At 42.1% G+C, this 27,299-nt stretch overlaps 1 protein-coding gene across 1 annotated transcript in view; it reads left to right on the forward strand.

Annotated features, from left to right (window-relative positions):
* LOC138683546 (proprotein convertase subtilisin/kexin type 5-like) overlaps positions 1-27,299 on the forward strand; it is a 244,874-nt gene that overhangs the window by 39,574 nt on the left and 178,001 nt on the right. The window contains exon 3 of the mRNA XM_069775528.1: positions 19,295-19,408. Coding sequence (XP_069631629.1) covers positions 19,295-19,408 — 114 coding nt within the window. The remainder of the gene's footprint in view (positions 1-19,294; positions 19,409-27,299) is intronic.

Genomic DNA, 27,299 nt, shown 5'->3' on the forward strand with positions numbered 1-27,299 from the left:
GGACTAGATGATCCTTGTAGGCCCCTTCCAACTGAAAATATTCTATTCTATTCTATTCTATTCTATTCTATTCTATTCTATTCTGATTTCTGATGATATTTTGGACACACAAAAAAATAGACAGGATGCTAGTAAGGCTTTTCAATGCCTATGAAGTCATTTAATTCTTGTTGAGTCCAGTGGGAATTAGGGAAGGAGGGGCTACAACCCCAAAAGTTGAAGGTACTTAGGTGCTGCTTACCAGGCTCAGTATATCTGCAAATCAGAAATACTGAGCCTCTATGCAGAGGTTAGTCTGCCAAATAATCTTGTACTGAAATCATGCTCCAAGTTACCTCTGTGTCCAAAAGTTGGCTCTAGAATGATGTCTTACCTCCTGACAACACAGAGGAGGCTCAGTACAGCTCAGCATCTGCCGTCCCCAACACCACATCTCACCTCAGGACCTTGGGAACTGGGCAATGAGAGTATTCACTTGGGAGGTAGAGTAGGAAAATTCGAATCCCCCAGCCCTAGGAGAGAAATTAACCTGTCCAGTTTTATATCCTATATTAATCTCTAACTAGCAATAAAATGGAAAACAAACTCCTCTGGACATGCTTTGTGAGAAAGCGATGGCTTCAGTACCCAGTTAAAGACAAAGATTCAGCCATCATTCACAGCTGGAGATAGGTGGCTCCTCACAACGCAGTAGAGGTGAATCCCTGAATTTGCACTTAAATTGGAAAGCCTCCAAGTGTACCCTGGCCATGTCCCAACTCCAAGGACAGTAGTGTCTTCACACAGATGAGCCAGGATGTGTTTCCAAAGTGGAGAGTGGGGGCAGCAGGAGAGAAGGATGAGCTTGATGCAAGCTGGAAGCTCAGCTGAGAAGCAGTCAGAGGGCCGGGGCTGACTGTCACATTTTTTCTCAAAACTCCTTGACAGCTACTTCTGGCAACTGCCTGTCCATCACACTGAGTTTTGTGGACCACCTTTGTAGGCATCTGGGGCATTGTCATACAGTCATCTTATTTCTCTGAAGTCGGCACCGCCACTGACGGGTTCAGGCCATGCTTCATTTTTCTATTCTATTCTATTCTATCTTGAATATTGCAAAGCAACATGTGGCTTGAAGTCTTTATTACTTCAAAAAATTAGCTGGGTTTTTGTTCAGAGCTGTTTAAAACCACAGGTGGGTGTTCTTTTGAGGAATTGTGTTTTTTGACCTTTCTGCATTTGATGAATTTGGCGCTCATGGCAACTGAACTTCTTGGCTTTTGCTTCATACTGTGTGTTCTAATGTTATGATATGTTTTCTTTTCAGTACACACGTAGACCAGCTGGTAGGAACAGTGGCAATATTTATGACTACAGTCTAGATCTTTTCACAGAAATTTGTTTAGGGCCCTCAAAAAATACATAAAAATGTTTTTTAGGAGTTATGGAGAAGAAAACTCCCTTCAGGAGATACTTTTCCCATATAGGGAACAAATATTTCTGAAAGTGGATGTTATACAGTGATACATTTACAATTGGCTAGATTGAAGCTTCCAATTATCCCTCTTAAATTTCTTGAATTTGAGGACATATCAGGAAAAACAATTTTGTAGATGTTTTCCTTTCATAGTCTCCAGTAGAAGCTCAGCAGAAAACTATATATGCTGAAGGATTTTGCTCATCCTTAATGATGACAAAATCATTTTAGGTAAAAACTCTGTGTGAGAAATTTAAACTTGTAAGATGACTGTTTCATCATGGTAGCTATAAACATGTGAAAACAGAGGGTTATAAAGGAAACTGCTTGGCAATCCTTAGTCTGTGGATGCTAGTAGGTGTTAATAACATTTTAATTACTCTACAGTTCGAGTAAAGCAGTACAGGCTCCTGCATGTTTGAGCAACAAAGTGGGTTTATAGGAGAAAAATGATTGGGCAACTAAATGTTTAAAGATAGGTAAAGACAATTAGTATTTTCATTGCTAAACTGTGTTCTAAGAGTGTGCCAGGGAAGACAGCAGCACTAACAGCTGCAACGGTCTCATGTTATACTGTGTTTTTGCTGTCATTAGAGTCAGTTCACATTGCTAGTGGCAGGGAGACAGTAAATTGCTGTTTTGGCTGCTGGGGTATAAAATTGCTGGGTATCAAAGAGTTGGAAGAGGAAGAAGTGGAGAGATCCTAGTTTTGAAACAGGGAAGATGCACCATTCTGGAAAAAGCTGATCCTGCAGGGCCAAATGCCAGAATATCATCAGAGAGATTGAAAACAACTACATTTTAGAAAGGAACATTTTAGAGCAGGCTTTCTAGGAATGTGACAGAGCAGATTTTACACATTATTTCCTGAGGGGATACTTCATCTAATACTGATGATATTGGTTATAGTGCAGGATATTCATAGAAAAAGGGATTAAAGGGTGCTTTTTCCCCTGCATTTGGAAAACTTTCTGGCAGCAATGTATGTTCTTGATTTAACATGTCAACATTTTTATGCATCTCTGCCTGCTTCTGAGAGGCAAGATGATCATGTTTAATTCTAGTGACAACCTTCTCACCCAGATATTTTAAATTGTGAACAGCAAGTGATCATGAGACACACAAATAATTTGTCATAGCTAGGGTTATTAAAAGATAATAAAAGGCAGGGGCAGGGAGCTGGAAAGACATCCCTCCCCAAAATAAAGCAAAAGAAAAAAACCTCAAACTTTTCGCGCATCTCCTTAGAACTGCCTTTTTTTTGGAGTCATTTTAAAAAGTCACTATCACTGGAAAGCCTCTTTTATTTCACTTGGCTAGATATTCTGTTTCATACTAGCAGATCCTCATCATCCTGTGAGCTGCAAGTTTTAATGGCTTAGATGAGGTGCCAGGCAGCTATGCCCTGTTTGTAGCTGTGCTGTTGAGTGTCTGTGGCCTTCATGAGACTACTTTGCTCCTTTGTGCTGACTCTCTGCCTGTGACATGTGGAGAATGCTGACAGTTGAATAAAAACTTCAGCAAATGGCAAATGCAAAGCAAATACTATATATTTTATTCTGTGGAATGTATTTCTATTGGTGCCACACAAAACATGTTATGAAGACAAACAATGTTTTAGTAAACTAAAACACTTACTCTAAATCCTCTCCATATAATCCATGTAAACCAGTTGTTTCCATTGGTGTGTTGACTGTTGCTTAAATAAGCTGTGTTTAGCCTAGATTATTGTTTAAATATTGTTCTTTCTTCTTTTTGAGGAAGACTAAATTCTGTCACTCCTATTGACACTGAGATTCTAAATAAATATAAAGGCCAAAATACCAGATGATCTTTGCTTTTGTAAAGGAATCAAATAAAAAAGTTGTTTTAAGTACATTTACTAAACTCAAAGTCAATTCACTGTTCAATTAATAGCTGTTATAACAACTTTATGTGATCGTATAATAAAACCAGAATTTCTGAATTCTAAACAGTTTTCTGTTTTCCAGGGTGTTCCTAAGAAACTATTTCTCCAAACTACAGTTGTCAGTAGACACATAGCCTGTAAGATCAAAAGGAAACATTATGATAATCTGATCAAACCATCTGTGGTGGGTTGACCTTGGCTGGCTGCCAGGTGCCCACCAAGCCTCTCTCTCACTCCCCCTTCTCAGCAGGACAGGGGAGAAAATAAGATGGAAAAGCTCATGGATTGAGATAAGGACAAGGAGATCACTCAGCAATTACTGTCATGGGCAAAACAGACTTGACTTAGGGAAATTAATTTAATTTATTGCCAATTAATTGGAGTAGGATAATAAGAAATAAGAACAAGTCTAAAAACATCTTCCCCCCCACCCCTCCCTTCTCAGGCTCAACTTCAGTCCTGACTTCTCTACATCCTACCCCCGAGCGTCGTCTCTACTGCTCCTTCCTCCTCACACTCTTCCCCTGCTCCAGTGTGGGGTCCCTCCCATGGGAGACAGTCCTTCATGAACTTCTTCAATGTGGGTCCTTCCCATGGGCTGCAGTTCTTCAGGAACTGCTCCAGCATGGGTCCTTTCCACAGGGTATAGTCCTTCAGGAATGGACTGCTCCAGCATGGGTCCCCCCACAGGGTTACGGGTCCCCCCACAGGGTTACAGGTCCTGCCAGCAAACCTGCTCCTGTGTGGGCTCCTCTTTGCTGGGCCACAGTTCCTGACAGGATCCTGCTCCTGCATGGGCTTTCCATGGGCTGTGACTTCCTTCAGGGTACATCCACCAGCTCCAGAGTGGAGTCCTCCAAGGGCTGCAGGTGGATATCTGCTCCACTATTAACCTCCATGGGCTGCAGGGGGACAACCTGCGTCACCAACATGTTCACCACAGGCTGCAGGGAAATCTCTGCTCTGGTGCCTGGAGCATCTTCTCCCCTTCCTTCTTCACTGACCTTGGTGTCTGCAGGGTTGTTTCTCTCACATATTCTCACTCCTCTCTCCCAGCTGTTGTGCAGTGTTTTTTAGCCTTTCTTAAATATGTTATCACATAGGCGCTACCTGCGGTGACTGAATTAAGCACTCAAGCTCTCTGTACAAGATTCCGTTTATTTCACAAAAGAATCAAACTTATATATGTTTCAACAAGGGTCTGGAAAGAACTAACGGCATACAGCCAATATTACTAACACAGGAGCACATATCTGGCTCAGCTGGGATGTTTGCCAGTCCTCAGAACAGTTAAAGATAAAAACATTCCATACACATACTTGTGACTGTCTTCAGCCACATCTTCCCAGGCCTACACAAGGCCATCCTCCAACCTGACCTTGTGAAACTAGTTCTTTAAAGGCTTGGCAAACATGCAGCACAACAGATTCTAATGGTCACTCTCGAAAACAAATGCCAGGTGTTCCGAGCTGCTCCCACACTACCAACGTCACTGATTGATTGGCTCAGCTTTGGGCAGCGGCAGGTCTGTCTTGGAGCTGGCTGGAACTGGCTCTGTCTGACATGGGGGCAGTTTCTGGTGTCTTCTCATAGAACCCACCCCTGCAGCCCCCATGCTACCAGGGCTTGCCATGGAAACCCAATACACCGTCTTTGACCAGATGTTGTATGGCTCTCTGAAATTAATTTCTATTGGAATCAGAGCATAGGTTTTAGAAGTCTTCTAATTTTAATTAAAAACATTTCCAGCAATGGAGAGTTTTCAGAAGTTTTTAAGTTGTTCTGTTATTTAAATCTTTTTGTTTTATCTGAGTTTATCTAGTCTCAAATTCTAGCCATTTGATGTTCTATGACTTTGTAAACTCGAAGACAAAGTTTGCTTATAGCAGTTTGCTTACCTGCATATGTTTGGACATTGTCTTAACACCCATAGTCTTCCATTTCCTCAGCTAAGAATACCTTCTAGAACCGCTCACTTGTGGATCTGTTTTTTTCTTTTCATCATTTTTGTACCTCTTTCCTGGGTCCTTGCTGTATCAACATACTTCCTTTGCTTTGGATGTAGGAAGCTGACAGTGAGAGCTGTAACAGTGGTCAGTGCAGATATACTCTGTTAAGTTGTTTAGTCATTTTATGGACCCAGATACACTTTGATTTGGTGGTCTAAAGAAGGCATTTAGATAATTTAATACTGTTACCTTCTTTGTGAGAGACTGAGATTTATTACCATCTCTTTTGACTTTCCCACTGTCCTGGCAAATAGTGGAAGTGCAGTTGGGAGCTTTGAAGCTGTCATCTAATGGGTAATACATGTGATGTAATCCACCAGAGTTCAGTTTTGTCTTTTAGTCCTTCCTATAGGCAAGTAAATGAACTGGACAGATTATTAGAAATATAATAATAGTACTAATAGGAAAGGTTATGAAAGCCCTTATAGTTTCTGAAGCTTCTGAAATGTCTACCCTGGTTAGAGCAGACATCTTCTGTAGCACATCCCAGATGATGTCAAACAAAACTTATGTTTGTGTACTTCAGAAAATGCATGTTTGCATGCATGAAGATTGTCTTGGTCAGAAGAAAAAAAGGTTTTATTGGTACTGAGTATTCATAACCTGTAATCATATAAAGAATCATATTTATAGTAGGCCATTTTAAAATGCTTTTATCCCAACAGAAGACAAAGTAAAGATAACTCATAAAAATTGCTATCAAGTGACATAAACATAGATAAGAGAAATTTAGGCAAGACTGTCCAAACCACACTGTAACTTCATGTAAATGGTCTAATTGGAGATGTAAAGTTTTATACACTCAATTGGAAAGTCAGTCCTGTAAATGACAGCCATGGAAATAATGCTCTTCGTTTTCTTTTTCTGAATTTATAGTACAGAAGAGTGTTGTGAATTATGAGTACAGAGAAATAGAGCCATAACTAAATGACTGTTCTTGGGATGCTTCTAATGTCAAAATGAACACAGAGACCATCAGGGAGCTACAAAGTCAGGTAGTTTTGGATCTAGGCATCTCCTGCAATGGAGACTAGCTGTGAAAATAACAGCTTGTCCTTTCCTGGGTGTCCTGGTTTCAGATGGGGTAGAGTTAATTTTCATTCTAGTAGCTGGTATAGTGTTATGTCTTGGATTCAGTATGAGAAGAATTTTGATAACACACTGATGTTTTCAGTTGTTGTTGAGTAGTGTTTAGACTAAGTCAAGGATTTTTCAGCTTCTCATGCCCAGCCAGTAAGAAGGCTGGAGGGCCACAAGAAGTTGGGAGGGGACACAGCCAGGACAGCTGACCCAAAGTGGCTAATGGGATATTCCATATCATGTGACATCATGCCTAGTATATAAACTGGGGGGAGTTGGCATGGGCGGGGATCACTGCTCGGGGACTAGGTGGGTGTCGATTGGCGGGTGGTGAGCATTTGCCTTGTGCATCACTTGTTTTGTATATTCCAATCCTTTTATTATTATTATTGTAATTTTATTATTGTTGTTGTTATCATTATTAGTTTCTTCCTTTCTGTTCTATTAAACTGTTCTTATCTCAACCCACGACTTTTACTTTTTTTTTTCTGATTCTCTCCCCCATCCCACTGGGTGGGGGGTGTTTTAGGGCGGTTTTGAGGATTCCCGAGAAGGCGAACGCACACACACTGACTATAAGGGAAAAAGCAAGCATTTATTAACTACAGAGATGCATTATGCTAAGGGTATCTTGTAAAGCAAATTAACATACTGACCCGAGGACCATGAGGAAGATGGACTATCCATACATTCTTGTGCCGTCTTGTGCCACGAGCTCAGCCCAGAGATCGGTAGGTGCCAGCTTTACGTGGGCATCCCCACGGAGGCAACGGTGGCCTTGCCGTACACCAGCCCAACGCTCTTCGGGAAATCCTGGTATTTATACATTTGTGGAGGAATGGGTTTTGGCACACGTGGCCAGCGGGTACCAAACATGCCTCGGTTGCAACATAGGGAGCCTATGACGCATGCGCTTGCTGGCCAGGCACGCTGCCGAGCCATAGCCATCCTGTCTATTGGTTCATGGGCTTTTTACACGTGGCATATTGTCATAATCCAGCAGTCATGCACTGACCATGCTCACAGCTGTACTGTGCAACAGCCCGCTGCCCGTCCTCCCCCAGTATTGCTCAGCTCTCTTATCTCCGTGGTCAGCATTCCAAGCAACGGGCAACAAACCATCTGTTTTCTGTGCTGACTGCGTTTTTCTCGGCTATCTACTTCTCCCCCAGTGTTCATCCATGGATCAAAATTCCATCTTTTAACCCCTCCGTATACCGGGGGGGAGTGAGTGAGTGACTGCGTGGTGCTTAGTTGCTGGCTGGGGTTAAACCATGACACTAGGTAAGCAATGCACAGCTAACGGAGACAGCCAACAGACACAGCAGTTTGTGCAGCAGTTCACCCAGAAGGGTGTGAAGAAGGGGGCCTCAGTTGAAACTGTGCCATTGTAACAGTCTCAGACATAGTGGTAACATGCCACAGTGCAGTTTCCCCAGCAGATGTTGGAGCAGCTGTCCCCGCTAGGGCAGAGGCTTCAACAGAGACTGAGCTTCAGATGGCAGATGCAGCCCTCCAAGTCCCAGGCTGCAGGGAGTGTCTGGGGCCTCTCTTTGATGCCAGGAGAGATGGGCCTCTGTCCTGCAGGAGATGTGCTGTCTTGGAGGAGCTGTGCCACCAAGTGGAGGAGTTATGGGAAGAAGTGAGCACGCTGTGCAGCATCAGAGAAGATGAAAGGGAGATAGACAGACAGGTTCTTCTCTGAGACTCAACAGCTTGAAGAGCCTTACACCCCATCTGCAACAGAGAAGCAGGCAGTGTCTACCCCCACTATCAAGGTAAGCAAAACCTCTGGAGAAGGGGAAGGATGGAAACTGGTGATTTCTGGCACCAAGAGGAAGGCTCCTGCCCCACCTAAGGGCTTACAACTGTAAAATAGGTTCACCACCCTCAAAGTTGAAGGGGAGCCAGATGTGCCTACAAGCAAAGGACTGGGTCTAGCTGACCCTAAACCATGAAAGACTACCAGGAAGAAATGGCGAGTCATTGTCATGGGTGACTCCCTGCTGCGAGGGACAGAGGCATGCATCTGTTGACCCAACCAATCATCTAGAGAGGTTTGCTGCCTGCCAGGGTCCAGGATCCGGAATATTGTGGAGGGACTGCTGAAGCTCATCTGGCCCTCTGAATACTAACCCCTGCTGTTATTCCATGTGGGCACAAATAATACTGCCAAGAGCAACCTGGAAAGTATCAAAAGTGACTACAGAGCTCTAGGGGCAGTAGTCAAGGGCATGGTGGCCCAAGTGGTGTTCTCCTCAGTCCTGCTGGTGAGGGGAAAGGGTGTGAGGAGAAGAGCACTAATATGACAAGTCAATAATTGGCTGCACAACTGGTGTTGGCGACAGGGTTTTGGTTTCTATGACCGTTGGAACCTCTTTGCAGACCAGTGTTTGCTTGGGAGATGGGATCCACCTCACTTAGCAGGGCAAAGGTATTTTTGCCATCAGGGTGGCTAACCTCATAAGGAGGGCTTTAAACTAAGAATGATGGGGGAGGGAGAGAGTAATCAGCAGCCCTGTGAGGGAGTGACAGACAGGATCCCTGAGCAAAGGGCATGGGGTGATGTGACGGGAAGGGATCACAAAATCAACAAAATGGGGCTTAAGCGGGGTCAGCTCTGTCACTTGCATGTAAGCAAAGAAGCCCATACAAGGCACCATTATGGAAAAATCCCCCAAACCCTCTCCAAGAACTCAACATGCTAGGGTGCCTCTCTGAAGTGCCTGTATACTAATGCATGCAGCATGGGGAATAAACATGACTTAGAGATCTGTGTGCAGTTGCAGGGATAGGATCTTGTTGGGATCACGGAGACGTGGTGGGATGGCTTCCATGACTGGAGTGTTGCAATGGAGGGTTACAGACTCTTTAGGAAGGACAGGATGGGAAGATGAGGAGGGGGAGTTGTCCTTTATGTGAGAGAAAAGCTGGAATGCATGGAGTTCTGCCTGGGGATGGATGATGAGCCAACTGAGAGCTTATGGATAAAGATTAAAGAGAAGACAGTTAAAGATGACATTGTAGTTAGTGTCTGCTATAGGCCACCTGACCAAGAAGAACAAACAGATGAGGCACTCTACAGACAGATAGGAGCAGCCTGAAGTTTGCAGGCCTTGGTCCTCATGGGGGACTTGAACCATCCCAATATCTGCTGGAGGGACAACACAGCAGGACATAAGCAATTCAGGATGTTCCTGGAGTGCACTGATGACAACTTCCTGACACAAGTGATAGAGGAGCTAGCAAGGGGAGGTGCTCTGCTGGACCTCATACTCACCAACAACAAGGGGCTCATGGGGATGTGAAGGTCAAAGGCAGCCTTGGCTGCAGTGACCATGAGATGGTAGAGTTCAGGATCCTAAAGGGGAGGGAGGAGGGCAAAAAGCAAGCTCACAACCCTGGACTTCAGGAGAGCAGGCTTTGGCTTCTTGAAAGATCTGCTTGGAAGATTCCCTGGAGGGAAGAAGGGCCCAGGAAAGCTGGTTAATATTCAAGGATCGCCTCCTCCAAGCTCAAGAGAGTTCCATCCCAACAAATATGAAGTCAGGTAAAAATAGCAGGAGGCCTGCATGAATGAACAAGGAGCTCCTGGCTAAACTTAAATACAAAAAGGAAGCATACAGAAGGTGGAAGCAAGGATGGGTAACCTGGGAGGAATACAGAGACATTGTCCAAGCATCCAGGGATGGGGTTAGGAAAGCCAAAGCCCAAAATGGAATTCAATCTGGTGATGGATGTCAAAGACAACAAGAAGGGCTTCTGTAATTACATAGGTAACAGAAGGAAGACTAGGGAAAATGTGGGCTCACTGCTTAATGAGATGGGGAACCAGGATACACAGGACATGGAAATGGCTGAGGTACTGAATGCCACCTTTGCTTCAGTCTTTACTAGCAAGATCGGCCTTCAGGAATCCCAGGTGCAAGAGTCCAGGGAGAAATTCTGGAGGAAGGAAGACGTGTCCCCTTGGTGGAGGAGGATCAGGTCAGGGAATACTTAAGCAAGTTGGACATACATAAGTCCATGGGCCTTGATGGGACACATCCATGAGTGCTGAGGGAGCTAGCTGATATCATTGCAAGGCCATTCTCGACAATCTTTGAACAACCATGGTGACTGGGAGAAGTGCTTGAGGACTGGAGGAAAGCAAATGTCATTCCTATCTTCAAGAAGGGCAAGAAGGAGGACCCAGGGAGCTACAGGCCAGTCAGCCTCACCTCGATTTCTGGCAAGGTGATGGAGCAAATAATCCTGGAAGCCATTTCCAGGCACATGAAGGACAAAGAAATCATCAGGAGTAGTCAGCATGGATTCAACACGGGGAAGTCATGCTTGACTGTATTGGGTTTGCGTGGTAAGATTTTGGTAGTGGGGGGGCTACAGGGGTGGCTTCTGTGAGAAGCTGCTAGAAGCTTCCCCTATGTCCGATAGAGCCAATGCCAGCCGGCTCCAAGACGGACCCGCTGCTGGCCAAGGCCAAGACAATCAGTGACAGTGGTAGTGCCTCTGGGATAACATATTTAAGAAGGGGGAAAAAAAGTTGCTGCAGCACAGAAACTGAAGCCGGAGAGAGGAGTGAGAACATGTGAGAGAAACAACTCTGCAGACACCAAGGTCAGTGAAGAAGGAGGGGGAGGAGATGCTCCAGGCACTGGAGCAGAGATTCCCCTGCAGCCCATGGGGAAGACCATGGTGAGGCAGGCTGTGCCTCTGCAGCCCATGGAGGTCCATGGTGGAGCAGATATCCACCTGCAGCCCATGGAGGACCCCATGCTGGAGCAGGTGGATGCCTGAAGGAGGCTGTGACCCTGTGGGAAGTCCGCACTGGAGCAGGCTCTTGGCAGGACCTGCAGACCCATGGAGAGAGGAGCCCACGTTGGAGCAGGTTTTCTGGCAGGACTTGTGACCCCGCGGGGGACCCACGCTGGAGCAGTGTGCTCCTGAAGGACTGCACGCCGTGGAAGGGACCTACGCTGGAGCAGTTTGTGAAGAACTGCAGCCCGTGGGAAGGACCCATGTTGGAGAAGTTCATGGAGGACTGTAGCCTGTGGGAGGGACCCCACGCTGGAGCAGGGGAAGAGTGTGAGGAGTCCTCCCCCTGAGGAGGAAGGAGCAGCAGAGACAACGTGAGATGAACTGACCGTAATCCCCATTCTCCATCCCCCTGCACCGCTGGGGGGTAGGTAGAGAATTCAGGAGTGAAGCTGTGCCTGGGAAGAAGGGAGGTGTGGGGGGAAGGTGTTTTAAGATTTGGTTTTATTCCTCATTACCCTACTATGGTTTGATTGGCTATAGATTAAGTTAATTTTCCCCAAGTCGAGTCTGTTTTGCCTGTGACGGTAATTGCTGAGTGATCTCTCCCTGTCCTTATCTCGACCCACGAGCCCTTTGTTATATTTTGTCTCCCCTGTCCAGCTGAGGAGGGGGGAGTGATAGAGTGGCTTTGGTGGGCACCTGGTGTCCAGCCAAGGTCAACCCACCACATTCGCTCAGCAATTGCTGCAGTCGCACCCATGAATAGAAAAACTGCCAATAATTCCCCAAGGAGAAAAGCTGTGTGTCTTTTTGCATCTGCCACTTTGGTTGTCCCCTACCTTTCCATTGGGACATGAGTCCTGGCCATTTGCAGACAAATTGAGCTTCTCCAAAATTTCATTATAATGCCTGTCTTCCTGAGCCATTCGAGCTGCTAATAAACTCCCTTGGGGCAGGGACTTTGTATAATCAACTCCACCTGGGCTATGCCCTTTTTTTTTGTTTCAGTTTCCAACTTATTCCTCTAAAGCCCTGTTTGTAAAGCAGAAATAAGATTTTGCTATGACACACAGTTGTAGGCTAAGGTGTGTTGATATTTGTAAAGGGGGCTCTGAGATCCTAGGATGGGAAGGGTGCACTGGAAAGAAAAAGGGTGTTTTAGGTACGGTAAAATATACAGCTCTAGATGTGCATGTATGTGGAGGTATGACTGTAGTGCTCTAACAGATTACTTGTATGTAGCAAAGTAGTGGAAACCACTTAATTCATAGCAGGACTGGCTTTTCTGTGGCTGAGAGATGGAAAAAATATGCACTGAATTTCAGCTTTGTTCCACAGGTCAGAGTACCGTAGCTTGCCCTGCTGTTGTGTAAGATGTGTTTGTTTGGGCATAAGTGGTAATTTCAAACATCTGCTGCTACTTTCTTTCCTCCTCTGCTTTTCCTTTCTCTTTCCAGCCTTTCCTAACATCTGTTTCCTTTTTTTCATCTTGCTTTTTTCAGAATACATTGTCACAACCCAGACTGGACAGACCAGGGAGTCGTGTTTAATTCGAAATTCCCTCAGGCTAAATTATGGTGAAACACCACCAAACGATCAGTTAAAGATTTTATTCATGACAGAAGCAAACTGAACTGGGGAGGTGTGATAGTAGGTGGCAGGGTTTCTCACAACAGGAATTGGCATAAGACTAATTCTGTAAACCGTGTAACCCAGGGTAACCATATACATCGATTCAGGGAATAAGGAGATCCCTCCCGTTGAGTCACGAGGTTCAGAGCAGACCTCCTTGCTTTCCAGACTCCTCCTCAGAGAAGGGCCCAGAGGCAGCTGGATCTACTCTTGGTCTCAGACTTGGTCAACGGTTTATATCTTGAAATGGATGAGGTGTAGGGATTGTGGAAAAGGAAAAGGAAAGAGAGAAGAAGACAGAGAGAGAGAAAGGAAGAGAGAAAGGAAGAGAGAAAGGAAGAGAGAAAGATTTCACCGGTCCTGGGTCCAGCATTGGTTCAGTCAGCCGAGGGGTCCAGTTCCAGTGGGCTTGCGCACCTGGGGCTTCAGTTTGTGTCCTTTTATCATCCTTGCCTCTCCTTTGGGTGGGCACTCGAACTGTCAGGCTAATGAGCAGTTTGTGAGCCTTTGGGCTTGGGGGTCATTTGTGGAGTAACTTCTCCTTCCCTGCAGACGTGGCCATTGTTTGATCTTTGTATCAGAACAGCTTATCAGAACAGGGAGCTGCGTACCCTCCAGCACACCCTCCCCCTCCTGTTGCTGATGCCTGAGCTGATGGGCTTTTCACCTTGGCTCCTTGCTATGCAGGGTTTGTCTTTAAGCAGAACTTGCCCCACCACAATGTTTGAGACATTAACTCTTTCAGTCTCTCACATATGTGTAGCATAATTATGACAACTGTGTTAACTCTGGATTGTCATTGACCCTTGCTGAAGAAGCACTTTGTCATTCAGCAAGAATGCATCACTTAGTGCTGCTTGATTCATTGACTTTTTATCCAACTTTAGGCCCCTGCAATTTATGAAATGTTATCTGCAGTAATTTTCCATGTTCTTGACCTATGTCAACAGCTACTTTATCCAACTGCCTTCATCTATTTTTATGTGCAAACTGGCTGCTGTGAGTCAGAGAATACTGATAGGTTAGGGAAATATCTTGGTGGTCAATTATTGTTAAAAAGCCCATACAATTCTTAAGCAGAATTGTCCATTTTTTTTGGGTCTCGCTTTAGTGACTCTGCCCATAGGCAAGAGTTGTGCCACCAGTCTCAATCTCCCCTCCTACATGACTGAGTAACGGCTTAGGTCTCAAGTGTTCAGTAACCCGAATATAGTAATTGGATATTGGCATATCCTCCTGATGCGCTTAATCCTAAATTTTTTTACTTCTTTTTCTTTCATTAGAATGTGAAATGCAAATGGAGAATGTTGTCAACTGGTACATTTAAATAGAGCTTGTATCACAGAAAATTTCATGACAGGACAACTAAGATATGTAAGTGACTGTTTTTGCTACCATGACCTGTAGGAACTATTGTTTTCATATGGCCTAATATGGGCCAAGTACAATCTCATTTTTTCTCTCTGAGAGTGCCAACCTCACTTTTGTCCTTCAACTTGGTGTATTTGAATTCACTTAAATATGAATATTAGGATTATTTAAACTAGTAAAGAATAAAGTACACCAGGTGCAGAGTGAGAACATCCACATGGGGAGGCAGGCTGTTATTTCAGAATAATTCCTTCTGTAGACAAAATCTAAGTGAAAGTTCTGCAATGCAGTACAGCACGAGTGTTGCCTCTTTTGTTCATTCAACCTGACTCATTACAGATTCATTGCTTGTTTGATGATACTTTCCACGCCCCTTATCTGAGTTTTCTCTCTCTTTTTCTCTTTAATTTATGGTGTTCCTGTGGCACCTTCTTTCTTGTTATCTGAGCAGGAATTTCTAATTTCTTCTTACAGGCATAGGACAGATTGAGGTGAATGATGGCAGTACAAGGGATAAAGCCATGACTGCATTTGGGAGTGGCGCATTCAGCAACTCTTCCTCATAGACTGAAGACCCAAACCTTCGTGTTTCATTCTGCGACATAAAAATAATAGATTCTGGTATGAAATTTACTCCCTACTTCAGAGTTAGGGTCTTTTTTCCCCATGCATGCTTTCCTCATACTGGATAGGACTATGCCTTCAGCTTGTCTATAACTTCTGCTCTTTAATAATTGTATTTTCACATAGTTGACACATTTCTAATCAATTTGAAAATATTTACTCAAGCAGACCCCTTCATGATATATTTTAACAACAAAATAACTACTCTTACAAGTGTCCAGTGTATGCATGTTAAAAATTGCATTGCTTTGATAAATAGGTGGATTATTTTTTTCAGTATGTTTTTTTTTCCCCCTGTTTTTCAAACATAGTTTTTTTCCACAATTTGTTGCACTGGAGCAGGTCTTACTATAGCATTATTATATGGGGCTACTTTTCTGTGAATTCTATTGAATGAAGGAGAGGGAAAATAGAAAATAGTTTGATTCACATAGAGATGACATTTTATTATATGCTTTAGTGCTTAAAGAGAATAAAAGATTGGTATGCTTGAATTAGCTCAGAGCAGCTTTTATTCCATAGCACCATTTCATGCAAGTCTATGAAGAAGAGCTGCATTGTTATGGAACAATCCTGTGAGTGCTGATGACTGGAAATGATGAATTTTTAAAATAGTTTGGTGTCTAGTCTGGCTTGGCTTTGACTTCTAGACATTCAGGAAATGGAACTTTCGAAGCTGAAGTCAGTGGGAAAATGTGCACTGTTCCCTCTCAGTAAGAATGACTATATAGAAATGTTAAAATGCACCTCATTTTTTGCATAGAGTCTTCTTTTGGCAAGAAATGACAATCTGTATAATCAATTACTCCAGAGATTTTCCTTCAAGGCCTATTGGTTAGGAAGTGTGGACACCTTTTAAAATAAATTATTTTTATATAAATGAACTCTTTTCATACAAAATCAGCAAATCCAAGATACATCAGGCATGTGACAGTGATGTGTGCATAAATACCCATGGGATACTCAAAGGAAATATATGTCAGAATACTAAAAAAACTGCTGAGTCTTGAGCTAGTCTTCATTAATACAACCCAGTGATTGTACAATTTAGCTTAGACTGAAGACTTCTGCCAAGTTTTTCTGTTCACTTAGAGGAAAAAACAAAACCCTATAATTCAGTGGAGTAACCTATTCTATTTCTATAGAAATGATATTTTCTGTAAACTAAATTTTATGTACTGACTTCTCAGCTGAGAAAATGGGTTTCCTGTGATGTTTTAAATTATATTCCAGATGTGTATTCCAGTGCATCCTCAGTGTAAAAATGATTATTATCCCAACAGATGTTTGCTGAAAATCTTACAGCCAAGGCTATAATCAGGACTGTGATCAGGCATGCTGTGTTGTTTTGGGTTACTCTGTCTAGCATCATGTGCCATCTCTTTCATGAGAGCACACAGAGTCATAATAGTCATTTTCACTTCCCCCTTCCACATATGTGGATAGCTATAGGTGCTCAGAATGAATCCTAATGTTTTACACTTTTTCCATCATTACAGAGCTTCTTGCGCTATCCTCCCACATGCATACTCACACAAACATGTCATCTCTCCCTCTCTGTATTTTATCAAATAAAATGGCTATTTTATTTATAGTAAATTTATGCTTACATAAACTTCCCTCAGTTGCTAATGATAGTTCTTGTAGGAGCCTTGATGCAGAGGAGTTCCTAATGACAATTTAAATGCCACGGGATCTCTGACTTACAGCTCCTCTAGGCAATAGTAATATTTTTGACTACCTTCTTCCATTAATTTTCATGCATCTTAATCAGAGTTGGCAGTGGTAGAAAGAGTAAAAGTTTAAACTGCTTCTGCTCAGTCTATCTCACTGTTTTTTATTTATGGATGTTTTTACACCATCTTGAAGTTGTGTTGGGAATAGGCACAGGCTCAAATATGAATGAATTTTCACAATGAGTTGCCATGCATGGCATGCTTTGTGTGTGCTCTTAGCCTGTGCAGTGCTGAAATTTGTTGACTTAAATAATTTTCTTCATAACTTTTAAAGGCATGGTAACATGGGGATGAGTTAAGGTGACAGTAAATACTCATGCAGCAAAGAAATCTTAGACCCCTCATTCAGTTGAAAATGTTTCTAGCAATAATAGCCAGGTCTGATAATAAGGTTTGGGAGGTGGATCTGTTTAAACCCTGAAAACCATGGTTGGTTATTCAGACCTGTTGAAGCTTTTTTTGTTACTCATTTCTAAATACTGGTAATAGAAGAAGAGAGGTCCATGGTCTAAGGCAACCCAGTCACCTAGTGAGTCAGAGATTAAATGGTACATAGAATGCCTCTCAGCTGGCTTCAGATGTGTTGGGAGAGCTGGGCTACCTGCAAGAAAAGAAGATTAAGAGAAAAAAAACAAGCTTGTGTTGTGGAGATCTGGAAAAGAAATCGTGTTATCAGCAGGTGACAAGGAAGTAGGGCTCATTATAAATATGTTATAGATCAACCTTTTTGATGGAGGAGATCTCCAGTTAAAAGGGATCTTGATCCTACTTTAAATCAGTCTCTTCAGTCTTAAGGCTTCATACTTACCAAAGTCTTTGGTTCTCCCTCTTCTGGGTTCTCGACAGATATACTCTATACATCTTGCAGGCCTCCAGACATTGCTACATCAAACAGCAGCTAAGACTGATTAGCTGCCTGCTCCTGCTGAAGGGACAGTTGGCTCATGTAAGATCTGAAGGTGGTAGTCAGCTCTTGATTTCTTGAGAAGAAGTCCACCAAGATGGATTTCAGCCCAAGCTGAAAGAGGTGCTGAGTAACCAGGAGAGAAAGGCACCCTATCCAGTTTCTCAGTTCTCTACGAAGTTGAAAAGGAATTATGATTGTTACTAGAAGATTTAACAGAATTTCTGTGTAAGCATTACCAGATAGTCTGTATTCCTAAACAGCATAATTTCTCCTCTAGAAGAATACCGTTGACTCTGAAGTTAATTCTTGGGAAGGGGAAAAATTCAATTCTTCTTTATAAAGATGTGGTGAGTTGACCTTGGGCAGCTGCCAGACACCCACCCAGCTGCTCTCTCACTCCCCCTCCTCAACAGGACAGGGGGAGAAAATAAGATGAAAAAAAGCTCATGGGTGAAGATAAAGACAAGACACTTACCAATTACCTTCATGGGCAAAACTTGACCTGGGAAAAATTATGATTCTATGACCAGGAAGTAGAGGCCTGAAGCCTCGACCTCAAACAAATTTTCTGTTAATGTCAATAGAGTTATTTTTGTGTAAAAGTATCCCATGATTTGAAGCTGAGGTGAAGATACATAGTGCAGACATTAGCCTGGTAAGGAAAGACATTAATACCATCCCTGACAAATAACAGAGAAATACGTGAGATGAAAATAAAGTTCTGTTATATATATGTATGTGTGTATGCATGCATAGATATTCATAAACAGCACAAATCTAAGGTGCCGAGTTGGCTACAAGTAGGAAATGGCTGGCTTTCTTGGAGAGAGGTGAATTGAATTTTTATAGTTATATCCTGTGAAAAAATTCAGCAGAAATATGAGCTGTCAGGAAGCTAGATGCATGTAAATGTAACCTGAGTTTCTCTGTGAATACTTTATATTATTTACATTTATAAAAACTAGCTCCCATTTAGACTAGATAATGCAGAAATGACTGCAGAGTCCTGTCTGCTGTAAGGTTGATGTCACTTTTGGTGTTGCCCTTTCTGGATGTCATGAATCTTTGAAGAGGTGTCTGACAGATAAGAATCTGGCTTTCAAAACTAGATTTTTAACCCCCAATCTTCATTTTTTTTTGTTTCAAGCTTTTTTTTTCGTTTCAAGCTTTTTTTTCTTATTGTTGCAATTTAACCTGTTGCTCAGTACCCAGCTGTTTCTTCCTTGGGAGTACTGTAGTATAAAATAAAGTTTCGGAGAGCCTGACTGAGTGAATCTTGACAAAGAGTCACTCTGCTATAAAATACAGTTTAATTTTGTTTTTTCATTCCAAGTGGGGAAGCTGATTTACATATTGGTTAAGTAGAACATTTGAGTATGTTACTAAACTTTTTTTTTTCAAGAACAGACCTAAATAAAACAAAAGAAAAAACTTATCATTCATTTCTCATTGTGATATACTGTTAAGCTTTGTAAAAGTAATTTTTTTAAAATAGAATTGAAAGAGGAGCTAATCTAATAATGAAAAATAATAAAATAATAATGTTATTATTCAAAATATGCTAGCCAATGACATCTTTCTAGCAGGGGATTTAAACAGATGTTCATAGAGACTTGTAGTAGTAATTAAATTGGACATATTCCCTAGTGAACAATATGCCAAGGTGAGCTTTGCATTCCCACTGCCAAAATGAACTCTTTAACATGTAGTATGTCTTGGATTCTGGTAAATGGGAAAATTCCCAAGATTTCATACATTTCTTGATAGTCTCCATGGAATCTAACACTTACCAAATGTTTTCCTTGTTGGCAGGTAGAGTGGATACAACAGCAGGTGGTTAAAAGAAGAATAAAGAGGGATTATAAACATGGTGGTACCCAATCCACTTATTTCAATGATCCCAAGTGGCCAAGCATGTGGTACATGGTAAGTGCATAAAGGGTCATTGGTTCTGTTTCATGCTAGCATTTAGTTCTTTGCTATGATATTTTGAAAAGGGACAAAATAGTATGTTCCAAAAAAGCAAACTTTCTTTTCTGTTTTATGTAACTAATGAAGGTTTGTAAACTCCTTATAAGTATTATAAAGAATTCCCAGTAGGCCCCACAATAAGAAACATTTATTAATGCATTCATTCATGAATGCTTCCTATTGCAAGATGCCTTGGGAATTACTTATTAGAGGATAAACTTTCAGCAATGAGAAGGGAAGGAACATAGCCGCAATATGTGAGAGCAGTGAACCCACTTGTTTTCAATGTGCCCAATTCACTTTCTCAGTCATCAGTATGACACAAATTTATCATGTCCTGAAACAGAAGAGCCACAAACAATGTCTGTTTAGTGTTATAAGTACACCCTTTTCAGTAATGAATAATTCAGTTGAAATAAATTGATTATTTGTGCTGCTTCCTGTCTGACATGAGTTCCGTGTTATTTGAGCAAACTTTTTTCCCTGATTATAGTCACAGTCAAAGCCTGGAGTGAAACTTCTTTATGCAAGAAGTTTTTAAAAATACCCTCATTTTGCCTAGGAAGACGCAAATGAAATGTTCATGTATTTAGTTAAAGAAAGTTGGGAGCAACAAGTTAGGCAATTGACTCCAGCTCACATATCTGCATTTTGGCTATTAAAGATTTGTTCTCTTTCCCTACTGTTCTATTGATGTAGTTCTAAGTCCTTATATCTTGTTTTATCACTAGGTCACCTATGTAGCTGAGAGCAGGGCATTCAGAAGGTTTATGACTTGATAGCTTGAATTGCTTCAGATAGATAGGGAGGAAAATATTCCTTTTTGGAAAAAAATATGTAAAATAATTTTCTTGTAAGTAGACATTGTCTTTTCAGGCATTCTGCTAATTCCAGAGTGTTAGTTTACTATTTTATGTGAATAAACAAGATTGTCCTAACACAGCTTTAAAATGTTTTAAAGTTTTTATATTTATTTCATTTTGGCTTGTAGTTTGTTGCTGCATACATTAAAAACCAAAAATGTCATAGGTTTGCAGTAATTTGCAACTAACAATAAACTCAGACATTCAGAAGTCCTTATCTTCAAGTATGTACCGTACAAGCATGTAATCAGTCAGCGAGTCTAGTAGCTTGGCTATTCAGTTTCCAGAATTCCTGTATTTTACTAAGTAATACCTTACTTTCAAAATTCCTCTTATATTTATTAATGGACTATACTACTGACTCTTTTCTTTTCCCATGGAAAAATGATCCCATCATAATTTTCAGAGCTACTGAAGATCTTTGAGGCAATAACCCTCCTCATACACTAGAAATCTATTTCATTTATGCTTCATTGCAGTACTGTACTGATCTGGCTAAGGGTGTTTTAGCTTTTATCCACAATGTAATAGATACCTTTGGCTATTGATCTGGTATAACCTCTAACAGGGCTGTAACTGTAGTTCAGATTTGTTGACACAAACCTTTTATTCAAAGACTTTGTCAAACAAAATCTCTGATTTCCTTCTGTTTTTCTTCTCTGTCTTTTTCTTCACAAGTATCACCCCTTGTAATTTTAACAGTCCTAGCTAGAAATGACACATTTTTGTTTGTGCGATATCCATGGCAAGAAGTTGTGAGGGGAATTCAGGCCTTCTCTCCCTTTTGGGTAATGAAAAAGGCTAAAAGCATCTCTCAAGACCTATTCTGTGAGCAAATTAAGAGTTCTTTTTTAATCTCTATATTTTTCTCCATTGACTATAAACACATTCCTAGAAAGAGTAGAGAGATTAGAAATTTGCAACACTTTCAGCCAGAATCTGCAAGATATTTAGCACCTTACAGTTCTGTGGAAACTGAAGCAAATAGAGCTTCGAGAGACATGCATCACCTAAACAAGTATGCTTTTACTTTTTCATTACTGGAGTATTATCTATTGAGAAATTAATGCTTTTCATGCTTTCTGATGCCTAGGAAAAGGCAATCTTAAAAAAAAGCTTTATCATAACCTCTGATTTCTGAGGCATCTTGTTGCGTTAGAGGGTAAAGAAGTTTGGCAGAAAATAAAGCCCCTTGCGTTCCAGTTTATCCTCAGATGTCAGAGGGGCTGGGGGTGGCTAGGTTTAATTTCTGAGTGTCGTGGTTTAACCCCAGCCAGCAACTAAGCACCACGCAGCCGCTCACTCACTCCCCCCCATCCAGTGGGATGGGGGAGAAAATCGGGAAAAAGAAGTAAAACTCATGGGTTGAGATAAGAACGGTTTAATAGAACAGAAAAGAAGAAACTAATAATGATAATGATAACACTAATAAAAAGACAACAGTAGTAATAAAAAGAATTGGAATGTACAAATGATGCGCAGGGCAATTGCTCACCACCCGCTGACCGACACCCAGTTAGTCCCCGAGCGGCGATTCCCTGCCCCCACTTCCCAGTTCCTATACTAGACATGACGTCACATGGTATGGAATACCCTGTTGGCCACTTTGGGTCAGGTGCCCTGGCTGTGTCCTGTGCCAACTTCTTGTGCCCCTCCAGCTTTCTCGCTGGCTGGGCATGAGAAGCTGAAAAATCCTTGACTCTAGTCTAAACACTACTGAGCAACAACTGAAAACATCAGTGTTATCAACATTCTTCGCATACTGAACTCAAAACATAGCACTGTACCAGCTACTAGGAAGACAGCTAACTACATCCCAGCTGAAACCAGGACACTGAGTGATGTCCAATTTGACGCTCTTAAGTCTGGTTGCATTCAATATGCTGAACTATCACGATGACAGATGCACTAATAGCGTACTGCACTCTCAGCTTAGCTGCGTTCAACACACAAGAATTACCAGACTTAGGGAGCTTGGTTGCATTAATGAACTATCATGACTAGATTAATGAGCAGTGCAGGTTATTAAAGCAACAGTACAGGTTCTTTTGGATTGCCGGTGATAAATACACTGTCTGCAAAGCATGTGCAAATAATAATACAGTCGACTACAAGCACACTAAATTATGGAAAAACTCTATAGAGATTTCTAAGTTTCCCGAGGAAGCACTTGGTATAACCGAGGGTTTGAATCTTACCCAATAGGTGTCCCTATGTGGGGGAAGAGAGGTTCAGCCCATCAGCTGATCCCAGAAGTCAGCAATGTCCTCCCGACTTGTCTATGATGGTGTCTTCCCTAGCATTCCTCCTCTCTTAAGCCCTTTTATATTTTCTTATTTTTAGGTGGAGCTTGAGTGACTCTAGTCATACATACCTTTATTATGATTGGTGTAAAATCTCCTCGCTTTACTTTTAAAGGTATATGCTAGAGAAAATTCAGAGCGCATGCTCAGTGAGGAGTGGTTGCACCTTGGAGGTGGGTAGCTTTTGGGATGGAGGTGTGTTTTGGTATTATAATGAGATTATAATGAGGAAAGTTCACCCAGAGAACATGATTTAGCGTGTCACTACTCCAGAACTGGGCACTTATTATATAAATCAGAAGTAAGGCCATAGCGTTGACAGAACCCCATTGTTTCACCTCCTTGCTTCAGTGGATTCAATGCAGGGACCTTCCATTCTTGTTCCAGTAGTTCCAGTTCCCTCTCCCTGCGGTGATATCGCAGAGCTTGGCTGTGGTGTCTCCATTGAGCTCCACCCTCCATGTTGTTTCTCTTAGAGTCAGCATACCAAGCTCCCCTGGTGTTGCTAACATCTAAAGTTGCAGGTTATGTTGCTTAGGGAATTATTATGGAACAGATTTCATGTATATCCACTGCATTCCACCCTGGAGGTTCACCTTCCCTTAAGGCGGGGGGGGTGTCATATCGATAACTCACCTCCAGCAATCATTCCATACATCTGTGCGTAAGACTGAAATAGAAACTTTTTATAGATTAAGTAATACATGAAACTTCACATGAGAGTCACTTTTCAAATATTATTGAAAACTGACCTATAGAATTGGGCTTGCTCAGAATGAACTAATATAAAAAAATAAAGTCAAAGAGAAAGCAAGTCCTTAGTTAATATCCCTTTTGAAACTTTGGGTCAGGAGAGAGCTAACAGTCCAGATTGTTGTCCCCAGGGCTCAACTATCTATGTTATATCTATTCTTCTCTTTCATTTGTGTTGGCAAAATATTCTGTTTCTCAGTAACTGAATGAACTATATACAATCAGTTTGCATAACTGAAAGACATCAAAGTCAAGTCTAAAATTGCATAATTTTGTTAAATAGAATGTAGCTGCAAGAAATTGATTTAACTGTTGTTTATTTTTTAACAAACCATTACTAGACTACAAAGACACTAACCATGTCTTTGCAGTCAGTTCAGACAGGAACAAGTCTTTTTCAACATTCACCAAGGATAATCATCTCCACTACTGTTATCATCCTTTATACTACTAATAATAATCGCTAGTACTGACAGGCCTCTCTAATTTGGAGAAGAAGTTTCCGTAGTCCTTGGTCCTACCAGCTTCTTCCCACTCTGCTTTGCCTAGTTGCGGCTGAGCAGGAATTGAATATACAAAAGGATATTTTTGTGAGGATGAGAATTTACCAGAGAAGTAAGATGTTTTGAAATGTGAGGCTGTTTGGAGGGAGAGGCCCTGTTCTGTTAGAGCATCTAAGAGTAAATGTGATTGATAGTTAAGTGTATAAGCTAAGTGTTTGCTTATTGCTGGATACCACTACATCAGTGAAAGAGGAAAAGTGTATCCAGAGGTTACTCTATATCTAGAGAAGGTATAGCACTGTCAGAGAGAAAGAGGGTAAAGCTAGAATTTCCATTGCAGTAAACCACTGGGGCAAGATGATATTCCTCTGAGAAACCACAGCATAGAATAACTGAGCTACCCACAAAAATAAATAATATATCCTTAAAAATGGTGCTATACTCAGAGAAGAAGCTAGCCAGTATCTCTAAAATGCATATTTGTGGTAATCTTAAAAATTTATATACTGGTGAACCTTACCTAAGAACCTAGGGAAATATCTGACATCATTATCATTAAGGTTATAAAAAAAACCATGAGCAAGAAAGTCAAATTCATAAGCTGCTTCGAATGGAGGAAAATCACTTATTACATAATTGTCATTGTCATTGCTAAATGCATGCCAAACATATATTAAACATAATTCAAAACTTCATAGAAGTAAAACTTTCATTTTCATTTACATATATCTTAAGTCTACAGATATGTCAGCTCATATTCCTTAAATCATTTTGAAATGTCTATTTTTGCTGTTGATTCCTCTGAATTCAGTCCTGCCTTTTTTGAAGAGTGTTTTATTTTTTCTGAATCTCTTTCTCAACTTTTATTATTTTCTCTTCTCCTTTCAACCCCTCGCCTCTGTGCATCACATTTGAACTATCATTAAAATCTACATTCATCACACAAAATCTTCACTCACATCAACAAAAAGAATTCCCACACTGAAATCAAAATAATATCATCACAAAACCGACAAAAAGTGGACAATTTACACACAATCCACCCCTCGTCCCTTCACCACAATTACAACAATAAAAATTCCCCACTCATCATGCAGCTCTTAACTCTCTGGCTGCGTTCAGTCCATGTTTTGCCCGTTACCTCTCTCAATTACTATCCTTATCTCGAATTCCTCACATTGCCGGCATTCTCCACCAAAAAGACTGTGATGGGTTAACCCTGGCTGGACGACAGGTGCCCACCAAAGCCGTTCTATCACTCCCCCATCCTCAGCTGGACAGGGGAGAGAAAAATATAACAAAGAGCTTGCGGGTTGAGATAAGGACAGGAGGGATCATTCACCAATTACCGTCAGGGGCAAAACAGACTCAGTTTGGGGAAAACTAACTCAATTTATTACAAATCAACCAGAGTAAGGTAATGAGAAATAAAACGAAATCTCAGAACACCTTCCCTCCACCCCTCCCTTCTTCCCGGGCACAACTTCACTCCCGGATTTCTCTACCAACCCCCCCCCCCCCAGCGGCACAGGGGGACGGGGATGGGGTTTACGGTCATCACACGTTATTTTCTGCCGCTTCATCCTCCTCAGGGGGAGGACTCATCACACCCTTCCCCTGCTCCAGCGTGGGGTCCCTCCCACAGGAGACAGTCCTTCACAAACTTCTCCAATGTGGGTCCTTCCCACGGGCTGCAATTCTTCACGAACTGCTCCAGCATGGGTCCTTTCCACAGCGTGCAGTCCTTCAGGAGCACACTGCTCCAGCGTGGGTCCCCCACGGGGTCACAAGTCCTGCCAGAAAACCTGCTCTGTGGGCTCCTCTCTCCACAGATCCGCAGCTCCTGCCAGGAACCTGCTCCAGCGCAGGGTTCCCACGGGGTCACAGCCTCCTTCGGGAACCCACCTGCTCCGGCGTGGGGACCTCCACGGGCTGCAGGTGGATATCTGCTCCACCGTGGACCTCCATGGGCTGCAGGGGGACAGCCTGCCTCACCAGGGTCTTCACCACGGGCTGCAGGGGAATCTCCGCTCCGGCGCCTGGAGCATCTCCTCCCCCTCCTTCTTCACTGACCTTGGTGTCTGCAGGGTTGTTTCTCTTACATGTTCTCACTCCTCTCTCCGGTGGATGTTTCCCATCCCAACTTTTTTTCCTTCTTAAAAATGTTATCACAGAGGCGTTACCACTATCGCTGATTGGCTCGGCCTTGGCCGGCGGTGGGTCCGTCTTAGAGCCGGCTGGTATGGGCTCTCTCGAACACAGGGGAAGCTTCCAGCAGCTTCTTATAGAAGCCACCCCTGTAACCCCCCCGCTACCAAAACCTTGCCACACAAAGCCAATACATTATTCTTTCTTTTTAGACATAAACCATGCTGTGGGAGAGTAGGTGGAAAACAAAATGTGTTTGGAAGAGTGCTAAATGCAGGCAATTTCAGAGTCTTGTTTGGAAGCAAAAAGAAGGGCTTTTGTAAAGCTGCATTGTAGCTCTCTATAGTCTGTTAGTTTTCTCTGAAAGAGGTAACAATATAATGGATAACGGTCTATCAGAAAGTATAACTTATAGAGTCTTTTTAAAAGAAAAGCATATTAGGCAAATATAATGAATTTAGGCTGCTGAAAAAGTCAAATTTTCATACAAAAATCTCTGAAAAGATACTCTAATAGTGTCGTGGTTTAACCCCAGTCAGCAAGTAAGCACCACACAGCTGCTCACTTACTTCCCCCACCAAGTCGGATGGGGGAGAGAATGGGGGAAAAAAAGTAAAACTTGTTGGCTGAGAAAAGAACAGTTTAATAAAAAAGAAAAGAAGAAAATAATAACGATAATAGCAACACTAAATAAATGACAATAATAATAATAAAAGGATTGGAATATACAAGTGACGCACAATGCAATTGCTCACCACTTGCTGACCGATGCCCAGTTAGTCCCTGAGCAGTGATCCCTCCCAGCCCCACTCCCCCCAGTTTATATACTAGACATGACGTCACATGGTATGGAATACTCTGTTGGCCACTTTGGGTCAACTGCCCTGGCCGTGTCCTGTGCCAACTTCTTGTGCCCTTCCAGATTTCTCACTGGCTGGGCATGAGAAGCTGAAAAATCCTTGACTTGAGACTAAACACTACTGAGCAACAACTGAAAACATCAGTGTTATCAACATTCTTCACATACTGAACTCAAAACATAGCACTGTACCAGCTACTAGGAAGGCAATTAACTCTATCCCAGCTGAAACCAGGACAGTATCCACCCCTTATTCTATACCGTTTACATCATGCTCAGGTCCTATATTTTCAGATACATCCTGGTTAATCATCATCACCTTTTCCATCCTTTGAGATATAGGTAGATATATATATATATATATGTATACACACACAGAGGTATCATTCCTTTAGTTTATGGGCCATGTTTATAAAA

This window comes from Haliaeetus albicilla, chromosome W (genome assembly GCF_947461875.1).
Source record: "Haliaeetus albicilla chromosome W, bHalAlb1.1, whole genome shotgun sequence".
Lineage (NCBI taxonomy): Eukaryota > Metazoa > Chordata > Aves > Accipitriformes > Accipitridae > Haliaeetus > Haliaeetus albicilla.